The sequence below is a fragment of the Rhinatrema bivittatum genome, chromosome 8, assembly GCF_901001135.1.
Source record: "Rhinatrema bivittatum chromosome 8, aRhiBiv1.1, whole genome shotgun sequence".
In the NCBI taxonomy this organism is placed as follows: domain Eukaryota; kingdom Metazoa; phylum Chordata; class Amphibia; order Gymnophiona; family Rhinatrematidae; genus Rhinatrema; species Rhinatrema bivittatum.
In genome coordinates this window covers 195,311,639-195,327,635 of record NC_042622.1, presented here as the reverse complement: position 1 = coordinate 195,327,635, position 15,997 = coordinate 195,311,639, and the positions used below count along the sequence as shown (strand labels likewise).

The 15,997-nt window shown below is 46.3% G+C and overlaps 1 protein-coding gene across 3 annotated transcripts in view; it reads right to left on the bottom strand.

Moving 5' to 3' along the window:
- LOC115096998 (solute carrier family 13 member 5-like) overlaps positions 1 to 15,997 on the bottom strand; it is a 227,180-nt gene that overhangs the window by 159,329 nt on the left and 51,854 nt on the right. For all 3 annotated transcript variants that reach the window (XM_029612371.1, XM_029612373.1, XM_029612372.1), the window contains exons 3-4: positions 13,127 to 13,255; positions 2,286 to 2,422 (exon numbers count right to left, since the gene is read on the bottom strand). In XM_029612371.1, the coding sequence (XP_029468231.1) occupies positions 2,286 to 2,422; positions 13,127 to 13,255 (266 nt within the window). The remainder of the gene's footprint in view (positions 1 to 2,285; positions 2,423 to 13,126; positions 13,256 to 15,997) is intronic.

Sequence of the window (15,997 nt, the reverse complement as noted above, 5' to 3'; positions counted from 1 at the left end):
AGGTAGAGAATGCAGACTTCATGAGGATCAGTGATCGACATGGTCTGCAGGCATTGGGAGCATAGGCAAAAACTGAACATGGCCATGACAGAGCTAAACAAAGGGGTAGAAGAACAGAACAGACGCAGTGGGCATTGATGGCCAGCGGACCCCGAGGCACCGCCACCACAGTGGAATCAACTGTGAAAGGAAACTTACCCAAAGATGTCGAAAACCCTGAATGGGGACACTGAGGGAAGGCCCTAAGAGGGACCCAGCGACGGAACAGAGAAAAAAATCACAAAAATTCAAAAAAGAAATTTTCCACTAGGCCATAAAGCCAAATGTTTTAAGAGCTCAATCAACCGTGAGGCTCACAGCTCAACTGAAAAAAGACTGAAGAAGGACCCTGCATGGATACATGGTGTGGGGCATACTGAGCATGCTCAAAGTGACTAGTCAAAGTTTCTAGAAACTTTAACATAAGTTTTCCGTATTGGGCTCCATCTGATGATATCACCCATGTATTCTTGGAGAAACAAAGACATTAGTCACATAAACCCAGTATAAATGCTGTATCCACCTACATCTAGATTGGCCTATAGAATTGATATGATACAGCAGTACTGTACAAATGTGGCAACATTCTTATCCATGATCCCTTAGCAATAGACAATCTTTTCCCAACCTCAGACCAACATCTTCTGAAACCTGAGCAGAATTACAGCCAGTTGGCTACAAACTATGCCCTGGTCTACTAAAGTTGTTTTTTCCCCTAAATGGGGGAAAATAAGGGTTAGTAAATCTGGCCAATTAGGTAACTAATATAGAATCTAAGAGAGTGTTTGTTGTGAAAAAAAGGACGTAGTTTACTACTGCAGTTCAAGTAAAGTATTGCGGTCACAGTGTTAGTCAATTTGAATATGCAGAAATAAGGGTCAATGAAAAAAAAGTAGAGAGTTGTGCCCCCTTTCATCAGGTCAGTGAAGACACAGCTCTTTTAAACAGTAATCTCCAGGAAAAGTCTTTGAGAACAGGACGGACATATTCCTGGCTCCTTAATACATTGCTGTATGTAGAAATGAACGAATAGCAGAATCTGTACAGTGTATTTAGACAAATGATTCAGGAGCCCTATGAAAGGGGTAGACAAGAAGATTTAGTTCAAATACCTTGCTCTTATGTTCTATGTCATAATAAGCTTTGGTATGGGAACTGTACCCTCCTTTGTTTTTGAGAAATCTACATTGGTTCAAGATAATTATGCTCTATGGACCTTGGCAGGAGGTCTGCAACAGTTTTGGGAAGAATACTGAAATAAAAGTAGCATCTACTTGTAAGATGTTGGACTGTCGGATCAACAAAACAGGGAAGGAGGAGTGGGTTAGGGTTAAGGTCTCTCTGTCTCAGAGCTCTCACCACCCCTCTCTCATAGCTCTTGCTCTCTCACCACCTATGGCTCTCAAAACTTCACTTTATTATCACCTCTCTCTCACAACCCTCACTCTCCACCCATGTCTATCTCTCACAACACTCACTCTTTCTCTGCCTGTCTCTCTCGATCTCTTTCCCTCTGCCCTCACTCTCACCAAGTATCTCTTTCATTCCCTGTCTCTCTCTCTCACAACCTTCACTCTCTCTCTCTCTCCCAGGAGTATCTCTCTAATTTCCTGAATCTTTCTCTCACACACAGCCTTCATTCTCTCACTACCCATTTCTCTCCCTCTTTCTCACTTCCTGTCTGTCATAGCTCTTACCCTCTTACAGCTCGAACTCCACCATTGTCTCTCTCACACAGTCTTCATTCTCTCACTGTCTGCGTCTCTCCTACAGCTGTCAATCTCACAACCTGTCTCTCTCTCTCTGTCATAACTCTCGCTCTCTAACAGCTCTCAGTCCCTTACTGCCTGTCTCTTTCATAGTTCTTGCTCTCTAAGCCCTCACTATCTCATCATTTTTCTCTTACAGTTCTTGCTCTGTCTTCTTGGTCTCTCTCACAGCCCTCACTTTCTCCAATCTTTCACTGTTCTTGCTCTTTCAATGTATCTGACTCTCACCACCTGTCTCTCACTGCCTTTGTCTCTCACAGTTGTCTCTCTCTAAGAACTCTTACTCTTTCCCAGTTTTTGTCTTTTCCCACATGTGTCTCATAGCTCTTACCCTCCCCCTGTCTATGGTTCTCTCTGGTAGCAGTTTATCTCTGCTTACTCCACTGTTCTGACAAGTGGGTTTCAAGTAATCTGATCTCTATCAATGCAGGGGGGTGGGGGAGATGAAGCAGGAAAGGTGTATTTGGCATTTCTTACAGTGCAGGTTTCACTCCAAGAATCAGGAGAACTCTCAGCGCAATTCGTTTGTGTAAATTCCAGTGTTCCACTGCTATAGCGACCATCAGCCCACCAATAAATAGCATACTCGTGTCTGTCAAGTACTGCACAGACACCTGAAACAGACCAGGAAACAAATCTATCAGGGAAGGACTCCTTAGAAGGAATATATAAAGCATATATCAGCAGAATGTGGCTTTCGAGAACAGTTATGGTAACTCTAGTGCAACTTCTTTGCTTTGTACACATGCAAATGATAAAGAGCAAAGGATTCTTCCGGGCTCTATGTTGTATTCTTGAGGGTTTGGTTGGTTGACTTGCCATACACCATCGCTCAGTCCTCATGTTGCGAGCCCAGCTTTGCAGTCAACATCTACCCTTTTTTTTTAAATTTATACTTTATTAAATTTTTTCAACTTACAAGTAAGACAATCTTACTAATAGCAAATAGAAACATTCATATCATATTTCCATCTACAATTTACAGTAAACACAAAACAGGAAATCTACCATTGATATTTATGTTTCTCCCTAAAGCAACATTCTGATAGGGGGTGAATATAAGGGAGAATTTCACACAATTAATCAGTTTCGCTACAAATGAAAGAAACTGGCATAACGTGACTAACAACCATCAAACACTTTATGATCCCTACTTAGTGCTAACTAGGAGCTATAACAGTAATCATCCTAGAATGTATAAATGATTTAAGTTGTTCAGGAAAATAAAAAATATAACATTCTTTCTGTAATTTCACAATGCATTTGCATGGATATCTAAGCACAAATGAATAACCCATTGAAATTATCTGTGGACTTAAGGTCAAAAAGCAAAATTGCTTACCTTGTAATAGGTGTTATCCCAGGACAGCAGGATGTAGTCCTCACATATGGGTGACATCATCAGATGGAGCCCTGAAACGGAAAACTTCTGTCAAGAGTTTCTAGAAACTTTTGGCTGGCACTGTGGGCCTACTGAGTATGCCCAGCATGCCATGATATTCTCAGCCACAGGGGTCTCCCTTCAGTCTTGTTTGTAGCAATATGCGTGAGCTAAAAAATAAAATAATAAAACGTATCGGACCCAACTCCGCGGGGAGGTGGGTGGGTTCTGTGAGGACTACATCCTGCTGTCCTGGGATAACACTTATTACAAGGTAAGCAATTTTGCTTTATCCCAGGACAAGCAGGATGATAGTCCTCACATATGGGTGATTAGCAAGCTACAGGCTGAGTCATTCTTGTATTATACCAACAGCATACAACTTGTGCAACAAGCACAACAACCGGTGTACTGCTGGAAAAAATGAGGCAGCCTGAAATCACAGCAGGATGGATGTAGAAGGAGTTGGAGTTATACTGGAAATAAGTTCTGTAAGACAGATTGTCCAGAGGCTTGTTATGAATCGCTGCCCACGGGTCCCCCCGCGAGCAGGCACTCACCCCATGCTGCTTTCTTCTGCCCGGCACGGCACGGACGCCGCCGAAGTCGGGCTCTCAACGCGGCTGGAGCCGCTGTCTCGCCTTGCTCATGCGGCCCGGAGGCCGCCCAGACTTGTCCTCTTCACCGCGGCCAGAGCCGCGGACTTTCTGCCTCTCCATCGCGGCCGACGCCATGTGATCTCTGCGGCGCGAGGGCCGCATCCCCAGGCTCGCGTGGCGGATGGAGCCGCCCCTGGGACCTCCTGCAGCGGCTGGAGCCGCTGCCGTCATCGGGCCTGCTCCTCTGGCTCTGTGCGTCGGTGCAGGCCGCTGTCCGCGGTCCTGCACAGCTTCCTGCTTCCCCTTAGGCGCCGGCGAGAGCCTCTCTTCAAGATTTAAAGGGCCAGCCACAGGAAGTGTGGCTGGCCCCACCTAGGGATGACCTTCCTGTACCAGCCCTATAAAAGGACTGCTCCGTCAGTCAGTCTTCGCTTTGCATCGGAGTTACTTCACTCTAGAGGCTCCTGCCTGCCAGAGCTCAGTCAGGTCTTCTTCGTCTTCTCCATGGAGTTCTTCGTCTCTTCTCATCATGTCAAGTCATGCCATGTCTTCGTTGCCTGAGGTCCCTGTCCAGGCGTCCTGGTGTTTCGTCTTGGTCTTCTGCTTCCTGATGTTCCAAGTTCCTTGATGTCCTGCTCCTGTGTCTTCGTCTTCAGCGCTCCTGAGCCTTCTGGTCCTGTAGGCCGGGGGTCCCTCGGATGATGTCTTGCCCGAGCATGGACTAGCCTACAGGTGGACTGGTGTCCTGTGCTCCTGAGCCGTCATGTCCTGCCAGCCGTTGGTGGAGCTTCGGACGACCTCGGCTCCGTCGGAGTTCTGCTTCGACTGGATCCTTCCCTGCGCTTGTCCAGTTCTCAGTGTGGTCCGTGACCAGCCTCCTCGGGCTGTGTAGGGCGCGCAGTGGGACAGGGTGGTCCGCGACTCTGTTCCGCGGGTGAACTGAGTAAGGCGCCCTGAGAGACAGTGCCAATGTCCTTCCGCCCAGCTTCTCGTCTCGTCTGGACTTCATCAGTTCCTCGTCTTGTCCTGGATGCCGTTGCATCACTCTTGGTATCATGTCTTGCTCCTGATATCGTCGCATCGACCCTGGTCCGGGATGCCGTCGCATCGACCATTGGTCCGTGATGTCTTCGCATCAGCCTTGGTGTCATGTCTTCGTCCGCAATGCCGTTGCATCAACCCTGGTGTCTTGTCTAGTGTCAGCCTTCGTCTCTGATGCCGTCTGCATCAGCCTTGGTGTCAAGTCCTCGTCCGTGATGCTGTTGCATCGATCCTGCTGTCATATCTTCGTGTCAAGGCCCATCTGCCCTCGACCTCAGGCCAGGCCTGCTGCTCCATGCCTATCCAAGCGGCAGGTTCGAAAGGGCTCGGAATGGTCGGAGGACCATTCACATTCCAACATCATCATGTTGTTGGCCTTGGGAGCTTGCAGGCCTGGCAGAGGGTGGACCGTCAGCCATGCTGGAGCACGCCATCAACCCTCGGTCCGGTCCTGGATCCATCTGGGGTCGGGCTGAGGCCCATGGGCACACTAAAACAACCCCGTCACTCAACATGGCTGAATCTTGTCGTCCTTCTTTGTCCAGACAATAATGAGCTGCAAAGCTGTGAAGGGAACTCCATGTTGCAGCTTTAAATATGTCAAGAATGGGCACTGAACGAAAGTGTGCTACTGATGTGGACATAGCCCTTACTGAATGTGCTTTTACTCGCCCCTGGAGAGGAATCTTTGCTTTTTCGTAACAGAATTCAATACAGTCTGCTAGCCAGTTGGAGAGAGTCTGTTTTCCTACCGCGACTCCTGGTTTATTTTTATCGAAAGAAACAAAGAGTTGGGTGGATTTCCTATGGACCGCCGTGCGGTTCAGGTAAAAGGCTAGTGTACATTTACAGTCCAAGGTGTGTAAGACTCTCTCTCCCTGGTGAGAGTGAGGTCTTGGAAAGAAAGTAGGCAAGATTACTGATTGATTTATATGAAAGTCTGTTACCACTTTTGGTAAGAATTTGGGGTGAGTGCGAAGGACTACTCTGTCATGCAGGAACCTTGTGTAGGGCGAGTATGTAATGAGAGCTTGCAACTCACTGACCCTTCTAGCCGATGTAATGGCTACTAAGAAAAGCATTATCCATGTAAGGAATTTTTCTTCATAAGAGTGTAGAGGCTTGAACGGTGAGCGCATGAGCCTTGTTAGTACTAAATTCAGGTCCCATTCAGAGACCGGTGGTCGAATGGGAGGCTCAAAGTGAAGTATGCCTCTCATGAACCTACTTACTAGGGGTTGTGCTGTTACTGGCGCATCCCCTATTCCCTTGTGGTATGCCGCTATGGCACTTAGGTGTACCCTTACAGAGGATGTCTGGAGACCAGAATCCAACAGGTGGCATAGGTAATCTAGTAAAGAAGAAGTGGGGCAGGAGAAAGGTTCTATACCCTTTTGTGTGCACCATTTTGTAAATCTAGTCCACTTAAAGTGGTAGGATTTACGTGTGGAAGACTTTCGTGAAGCTACTAGAACTTGATAGACTTGTGTTGAAAGATTAAGTGGTTGCAGAATTAAGCTTTCAACATCCAAGCTGTTAGGGCAAGAGTTGTCAGGTTGGGCTGATGCAACTTGCCCTGATTCTGAGTTATGAGAGTGGGCTCTGTGCCCAGGCGGATTGGTTGTGAGATCGAGAGGTCGAGGAGTATGGGAAACCATACTTATCGAGGCCAGTATGGGGCTATGAGGATCATTGTCCCTCTGTCCTGTTGTATCTTCACGAGAGTTTTCGCTATAAGTGGAATTGGAGGATACGCATATAGAAGACCTGTGTTCCAGGGGCGAGCAAATGTGTCCATGGGGGCTGTTTGCGGACGACCGTGGAGGGAGCAGAACCTTTCCACTTTGTGGTTCAGTGTGGACGCAAAGAGGTCTATGGTTGCGCGACCCCAGTGTTGAAAGATTTTGCTCGTTACACGTGGGTCCAGCGACCATTCGTGGGGATTGAAATGTCGACTGAGATCGTCCGCTAGGATGTTTTTGATGCCCGCCAGATAAGTTGCTCGGAGATGTGTGGAATGCTCTAGAGCTCAAGCCCAAATCTGTACTGCTTCCTGGCAGAGCAGATAAGAACCTGTGCCTCCCTGTTTGTTTATGTACGACATTGCTACTGTGTTGTCTGTTTGTTTCAGCACAGTCTTGTTTGAGAGGCAGTCTTTGAAGGCATAAAGGGCATATCTCATCGCTCGAAGTTCCAAGAAGTTTATCTGTTACTGTTTTTCGAGCATAGTCCTCATCCCTTGTATTTGAAGGTTGTTGACGTGAGCTCCCCATCCAAGGTTGGAGGCATCTGTAGTCAGGATGACTTGCGGATTTGCCTGTTGGAATGGGAGACCAGCTTTCAACGCTGTTTGATTTGTCCACCAGTGGAGCGACAGACGTAACTGGTCGGTGATTTGAATTGTGTACGACAGTGGTTGGAAAGCTTGTAGCCATTGAGATTTCAAAGTTCACAGAGTTCTTCTCATGGCTAACTTCACCATAGGAGTGACATGTACTTCGAGGCCATGTGTCCTAGAAGCACTAGAATTTGATGGGCGGATGCGAACTGGTGATGAATCATAATGTTTGCAGTCGTGCCAAATTGCCTGCACGGTCACTTGGAAGGGAAGCTTTCGCCACTGTGGTGTCGAGGTCTGCTTCATACGCAGTCACAGCATCTTATTATTATAATTCACAACAGCATCATATTTGATCATTTTTGCTACTCATCTATATTTTTATACTATACATATTTATTAATTGATACAGTTGGATAAAATGTTAATATTCTTCCTTCAATTTCCTCCCCTTTCAGATCCTAGTTATTTTTCCCTGTTTTTTGTAACTTTCTCACATCCTAAATATTGTTATTATACCTGTTAAGTTTCATTCTATATGTGACGTTGAATTGGGAAATGTTTTACTATGTTACTCTCTGCCTTTACTCACATTGTTAATTGTAAACCGGGTTGATGTGATTCCATCATGAAACTCGGTATAATAAAAATAATAAATAAATAAATAAATAAATAAATGTGAGGAGTTGAGACAGCTCGATGTGGGATTTTGGATAATTGATGAGAAATCCCAGAAGGTGCAATAGTGTTATTGTGGTTTTCAAGGCAGACAGGGCTCCCTGCCTGGATGGACTTCTGATTAGCCAATTGTCTAGGTATGGAAAAACATGAATGCTGTTTTTTCTTAAATGTGCAGCCACTACTGCTAGGCATTTTGTGAATACTCAAGTTGCAGAGGCCAGCCCGAATGGTAGGACTCGGTACTGGTAATGATTCTTTCCCACTACGAATCGTAGGTACTTGCGATGTTGTGTGGAAATTGGAATGTGCGCATAAGCACACATTCCAATTTCAGAGCCAATCTCCCTTTTGAAGTAATGGAAGGATGGTTCCCAAAGATACCATCCGAAACTTTTCTTTGTGTAGAAATTTGTTGAGATTTCGGAGATCTAAGATAGGGCAAAGGCCGCCTGTTTTCTTTGGAATGAGGAAATAGCGGGAGTAGAACCCCTTGCCTTGTTGAGACCGGGACACTAGTTCGATGGCCCTGGCAGTCAGCAAAGTACAGAGTTCTACTTGAAGTTGAGATATGATGAGAATGTTTGACCAAAGTGGAATGGGAGGAGAATGCGGGGGTATCGTATTGAATTTTAGGCGATATCCCCGATGTAGTATGGCTAATACCCATTGATCGTTTGTGATGAGACTCCATTGGTGTTGGAAATAATGAAGTCGACCTCCGACTGGAAGGGAGGGCATAGGCTTGAGAAAGAGGCTGCTGTTCTCTTGGCACGGTTCAAAAACCCGCCGCTGGCCCAGTTTGGGGTGGTGGCTGGGTCTTTTGTTGCTTCGGCTGATGTGGACGCCCTCTCTGTGAGGGACGGTATGGATGTGCTGAAGAGGCAGGAGGGTAATACCTTCTAGGTCTGTAGAAGGGACACCTCGAGTCTCTGCATGATGGACGTCTTAGGGAAGTTGTCTGATCTGCTGGCAATTTTGATAGCTGACGGAGAGTCTCATGATGGTATTTCAGCTGAGATACCGTAGCTTGGATCTTTTCCCCGAAAAGATTGTCTCCAACGCAAGGGAGATCTGCAAGCCGTTCTTGGACCTCCTGCCTAAGGTCCGAAGCCTTAAGCCAGGCCCATCTTCTTGCATTTATTGCAGAGGCAGATAGACGAGTTGATGTTTCGAAGACATCATAGGCTGCTCTCACCTCATGTTTGCTAGATTCTAATCCCTTGTCAACTAATGTAGCTAAAGGTAGTTGATGTTGTTGTGGGAGGTTGTCCACAATACCATGTACTTGTTTCCATAAGTTCCGTTGGTACTGTGTCATATACAGCTAGTATGCTGCAATACGTGCTACCAGCATGGACCCTTGATAGACCTTCTTCCCTAAGGTGTCCAAGAATCGTTGCTCCTTTCCTGGTGGGACAGAAGAATGAGGTTTTTGTTTCCGAGCCTTCTTCTGAGCGGATTCTACCAGTACCGAATGGTGAGGTAGTTGGGGCTTCTGCTATCCTGGAACATGCTGCACTTCAATATTGGACTACTGCAATTCAATACTGGACTACTACTGGACTACTGCAATTCAATATTGCTAGGTCTCCCAGCCTCATACATAAAACCACTTCAGATGCTACAGAACGCGGCAGCCAGAATTCTGACAAATTCCAGAAGAAGAGACCACATCTCGCCAATTCTATCTAATCTTCACTGGCTGCCAATACACTACAGAATCCTACACAAGTCCATCACCATCATCCACAAATCCATCCACTCACAGGCCCCTCTCAACCTCCAAATCCCCCTCAGAATGCACTCATCATCCAGACCTATCAGAGACGCCTACAAAGGCTCCCTGACCGTTCCTCCAACTAAATCTACACTCCATAAGGCACTCAGAGACCGGGCCTTTTCTACAGCGGGCCCCTCTCTTTGGAATACCTTACCACCGGACCTTAGACTTGAACCCTGCTTACCAACATTCAAAAAAAAACTTAAGACTTGGCTATTCAGGCAAGCCTTTCCGGAGTCAAATATCCATTGAGAGACCTCACTGCACAATGTTAATATCCATAAAGAGACATCACTGCACAATGTAAATAAGTTACCTCTGTAAATTTTTACGCTACTATCCTTATTTCCTTCCTCTCCCAGTTCTACAACCTTGTTTTATTGTAACTTTTGCTTCCGTTGCACTTGTTAAAAGAACAGTTTTTGCACCCCCTGTTATATGTAAACCGGCATGATGTGATCTTATCATGAATGCCGGTATAGAAAAACCTTAAATAAATAAATAAATAAATAAATAAATAAATAAATAAATAAGTGGCATCTGTTCTCTAATTCACTGCAGGTACTGAGCAGGGGTGTCCCACATTCGTTGTTGCAATTCCAAGAGGACTTGATAGATTGGGATAGCCATAATTTCCTTCGGCGCATCCACAAACTGCAGTACTTCTAGAGCCTTATGTCTAGTATCCTTCTCTGTGATCAATTCAAATGGAATGGTATCTGCCATTTCTTTGATAAAATTTGTAAATGACAAATCTTCTGGAGGGGATTTCTTTCTCTTCTCTGGTGGAGAGGGCTCTGATTAGAGTTCCTCTGACTCAGTGTCCGTGTCAACATCCTTCCAAGATGTATATTGAGGATGATAAGGGGAGTCAACATCTTCTGGTTGAACATGATGCTTCGATTTAAACACAACTTTTGTTGGGATGTGTTGTGGCATCGTTGGAAGTGAGGGCATCAATGGGGAATCGATGGGCCTCGATGGCATCTATGGAAATCGATGCCTTGTATCCCCCGATGGACCTGGATGGATTGGCATTGATGTGTCCTTGAAAGGCATCGAGGGTGTCTTCGGAACTCGATGTCGATGGAGCCCCGATGGTCCTGGGGCAGAATCGGAGTCTCAGCCATCATCCTCCGATGATCTGTGAGCTGGAATGGCTGGAGTCACCGGTGGGGGTATCGGCATCGATGGAGTCGGTGCCGTCGGTGTCGTCAGAAAAGCTTGTAATAAGGTATCGAGTCTATTCAGCAAAGGCTGAAAAATCAACTGCTCCAATGCCGATGTCGGTGCCGGCACCGATGGCACTGTCGGAGGCTGTAGGTTCTTCAGAGCCTCAACGATGGCCTGTTGGACTAAAGCAGTCACTTCTTCCCTTGAAAATCGGGGCAGTATTCACTGCCACTGGGGAAGGCACTGCTGGCGCTACGGGCACTTCCACAATGATTCGTGGTGGCACTTTCTCTGACACCGAGCCTGGTGGAGAGCACCGCGGTTCTTTGTGTACAGCCGGTGGAGTTGGCTCTAGTACACGGACTTACTTGGGCATCGGCTCGATGGATTTCGATCCTGACGTCGATGGTTTACCATCCACTGGGTCGATGGATCGATGGCAATGCCGCTTTTTCTCCCGATGACTTTTCGATGTCGAAGATGATGCTATCGATGATATCGACGGTGCCGGTGACGGATGGTCGTCGGCCCGTGTTTCACCTCGATGTTTGGTTACCGAGGGAGGTGTTACTCTTGGGGACGACGTCAACAATGATGATGGAATCTTTTTGAATAATTCTTCCATCTTATCCAAACGGGCACGCCTGCCCTTCGGTGTCATCTGGGCACAGGTTGAGCAAGCCCGGACGTCGTGGCCTGATCCCAGACACAGAACACATACATAATGTGGGTCAGTAATGGACATAGTCAGGTTGCAATCCGGACATTTTTTAAACCCTGAAGCCATGATAAAGTTATGGCCTAATAACAGTCGATGACCGGCGGGAATCGACAGTGGGATGATCGAAATCGATCAAAACTATCTGAAAAATGTACTCACCAAGACTATGTCGAAGGGAGACCCAATTATGAGAAAAATGTGACTGAAAATGTGAAAAGAAAAAGTTTTCTTCTCTGAGAAATGTGAGGGAATTCTTTTTCCAGAGCTCCTGAACTGCTTTGCTACAGCAAGGCAGAAAAAAAGAGACTGAAGGGAGACTCCTGTGGCTGAGAATATCATGGCATGCTGGGTATGCTATGCTCAGTAGGCCCACAGTGCCATCCAAAAGTTTCTAAAAACTCTTGACAGAAGTTTTCCGTACCAGGGCTCCATCTGATGATGTCACCCATATGTGAGGACTATCATCCTGTTTGACCTGGGATAAATTCTCTTCTTCTCTGCTGTGTAACTAGGGCAAAATCCGGGTAAATTCTTACTGACGCCCCATAAAATGGGGTTGTCATATTCCTAAAGTAATTTTTCATTACCATTCCCATGACCTTTTCAGAGGCAAATGTTACAAGAAGAGTTGCTCTTTCACAAACTTCTGTTGTGAAATCTTCCAGGTACTGAGTAAGATTTTCCAACATCTCAACCTGATTTTCTGCCTGTTGCCTATCCTTAAGTGAGACTGGGAAGAAAAACAGCTTGATGATACAAGGAAGCTTAGTATCCTCAAGCTTTAAATTCTCGAGGAAATATTTTCTTAAGGAAATTTCCGCCATTTATCCCACTATTTTCGAGAAGTTCAACAATCTAAGGTTGAGATGTCGTGAATAATTTTCTAAGTTCTCAATCCTGCGTGAGGCACTTGTTATGTCCTTAATTATCTTAATGTTACACTCACAGGGGCAGATTTAGTCCCTGCGCGCGGGGTACATGTACACCTGATTTTATAACATGCGCACGTTACCGGGCGCATGTTATAAAATCCAGGGTCAGTGCGTGCAAGGTGGTGCACCTTGCAAGCGCCAAGCCCTAGGGGAGCCCTGATGGCTTTCCCCGTTCCCTCCGCTTCCCCCCACCTTCCCCTCCCTTCCCCTATCTAACCCACCCCCCAGCCCTATCTAAATCCTCCCCTACCTTGTTTTCAATAGTTACGCCTGCCTCTGGCAGGCATAACGTGCGCGCGCCGGCCGGCTGCTAGTGTGCCATCCCCTGGCACAGCCACTGTGCCGGAGGCCTCGGTCCCGCCCCCGGACCGGTGCCCCGCCCATGACCCCACCCCTTTTTCAAAGCCCCGGGACATACACGCATCCTGGGGCTTGCACACGTCGCCGAGCCTATGCAAAATAGGCTCGGCGCACGCAGGAGCAGGTTTTCGGGGTTACGTGCGTAAAACCAATTAATATCCTTTTTTTTTTTTAAACAAAAAATGTTAATCACCCTTTTGAGTGTGTTGAAATTCTCCCCCCTCAGAAAGGGTTGTGGGGAGCCATAGTACAGAATAAGCTATGGCATTGATCCAAACAAATAGTTCTCCCATCCCGGCAGTAACAGCATACCTTTTTGGACTCCATGACTCCAAGCAAAGGCAAAAGCAAGACTGGTAGGAGCGATGTGACAGCCAGTGGAATAACCTCGGTGCACCAGTACACAGCCATTATGATGATCACATAGCCACATTTTGCCTCCTGGAAGAAAAAAAATTCAAAAGTCATTGGATAGTCAGTCAGTGGAAGAGGAAGAAGTGGAAGGTAAGGCAGTAACAGAATTCAATAAAGCCTAGGATAAGCACAGAGGATCTCTAACTAGAAGTGTGGGGAGGTGGAGGGGAAAGAAGCCAGAGATCAACTGGGGTCTGTGGTACTGTATCAGGAGTGGAAATGGGCAGAACCTAATCGGCCATCTGTTTCTAAGGGAGATGGCCAGCCATAACTAATTCACGTCAGAGTTGGGACGTAGTGTTGCGATGGATGGGGGGCTCTCAGGTATCTTAGCCTCACCACGTGGATCTGAACCAGCAAAAGCCCCTTGAGAACAGACTGGTGGCACATTACTTACTCCTGGGGGAACTCATTACTTAAAATTCTGCAAAATTCTGCAAACTTTATATTGGTCAAAATAGCACAATTTACATGACAGTCTTTAAGTAATTACATTTTAAATTAATACAGAAAAAAGTTATTACTTAAAGATGCAGAATTTTACATATTTTAAGCAGAATTTCCCTAGAAATTCACTCTAAGTGTCTCTTACACTTGCTCTTTCTACTCCCCTGGCCACTTTGCCCTCTCAGGCCCCAACTCCTCCACCTGCCAGTATCTCTCCCCTCCACCTCTAGGCTCAACCCCTTCCACTCTATTGCCAGTCCCAGAGTTTGACCCTGTTCTCAGTACTGCTCCTCACACAGGCTTCCTCTGTCCCTCTCTCTCTCACACACATGCTCCCTCTTTCTCATAAAGGCTCTCTCACTCTCTCACACACACACACATCCCCTCATACAGGGCCCTCTCTCTTGCATACATCCCTACACAAGCTCCCTTTCTCTCTCACACATACATCCTCACACAGGCTATGTCTCTCTCTCATGCACCCCTTCACACAGGCTGTCTCACACATACACAATCCCTTCACACAGGCTAGCACCCTCACATACACACAATCCCTTTTTCATACATTCAAGCAAGCTTTCCCAGACACAATTTAATGACACAATCCAAGGACACAATCCAAGGACTCCTCTAAAACATCCAGCCATTAATCATGCCATTTGCACATAACTTGTAATTTGACTTGTATATCGTTTAACCATTTTATTCTTTCCTATTTCTTCCTCTTCATCAAGTTTTGCTACCCTTGTTAATTGTAACTGTACCTTCGGTCACCTCAGTTCTAGTTTGATGTATTTAATGCACTCCCGTTTCATGTAAACCAGCAAGATATGTTCTCATGATTGCCGGTATATAAAAACCTTAAATAAATAAATAAATAAAATACACAGGAGCTCCCAATCTCTCACACACATACACACTCCTTCACAATCTCCTGATATAGACTCCCTCTCTCTGAAACCCATACTCAAGCAACCCCCCTTCTCTTACCTCCGTGCTCTCTTTCACACCCTCCCCTCATATAGGCTCCCTCTCTGAAACCCACACTCAAGCATCCCCCCACCCCCTTCTTATCTCCCATGCTCTCTTTCACACCCTCCTGCTCTCTCACCCTCCCCTCCCCCACATTCCCTCCCCTCTCACCGGCATGCCATGAACGGAGTGCCACGAGACGTGCTCCGTTTGCGGCAAAGATGAAGGCCCGGGCGCGCCATTCGTGGCCCACAAGGGCCTTCCATCTTTACCACGGGTGGAGCACACTCTGTTCGCAGCACATAGGGGCCTTCCATTTTCACTGCAAACAGCACACTCGGGCCTTCATCTTCACAGCGGAGTTCGTCCAGCGGCACACACAGGCCGCGCTCCATTCGCAGCATGCCGGAGTCTCCTCTGCTATTTTCTGCACAAAATTTGGCAATTCTGCGCAGGGGGAAATTCTGTGCAAATTCTGCGCTCCGTAGTAGCGCAGAATTCCCCCAGCACTAATTACTGGCTGCAGGGTTGAGTAGAGTATTTAAGCAGTTACAGTGCTCCTCATGATCTTAGGCAAGTCACTTTGCCCTCCATTGCTTCAGGCACAAACGTAAGAGCTGATAAAATAAACTGTGCACTGAAGTTCAGAGCAGTTTCTTAATGCACATGCTAAATTTTTTTTTTTTAACTCCCGATGCAGTAAGCTAATGGAACTCTAATGCATCAAGAATTTAAAAGGTACACAAACTTGAAAATATGAGTAAAAATGCTTAGTGTGCAAACAAACATCATTCATGTACATAAACTATGTTTTCTGCACAGAAATAATTTTCGTATGCAGAAAGCGTATTTTCTGTAGGGTCATTCCACATCAAGTGGACCAGGGATCCATTCTCATCCTCCTCCAAATTGAACAAAATTTTGTATGGATATTCTCTACGGTCTCAAACAAAACTGACTAAATTCTTCACCTGCATCTCCATTGGTTGGAGAGCTAGAGGTAGTTGAATGGAGGTCACGGTACCATGCTCCACACAACCTAAAATGTCCATTTTGTCCTGATGCTGCAGCCTGACAGCACCTCTCAGGGGTCTGAGATTTTGTGGATTAGTACAACCTCTGGTGGTAAGTCCCACTGCAAAGTTTGGAACATAACATGAGCTTGCCTCCCTTTTTATGGGCCAGCAAAGTATGTGAAAAATGTTACAAAAGAAATATAAGGTCTACTTTGACTCCTCATTGTTCCTGACCTATACTTTGATTCAGGCCCTGACTGGACCAGTAGACATGGCCCATGGCTTATATGTATAAGATTTGCACTAAGAGATTTTGCAGGCAACTGGAAGCAAA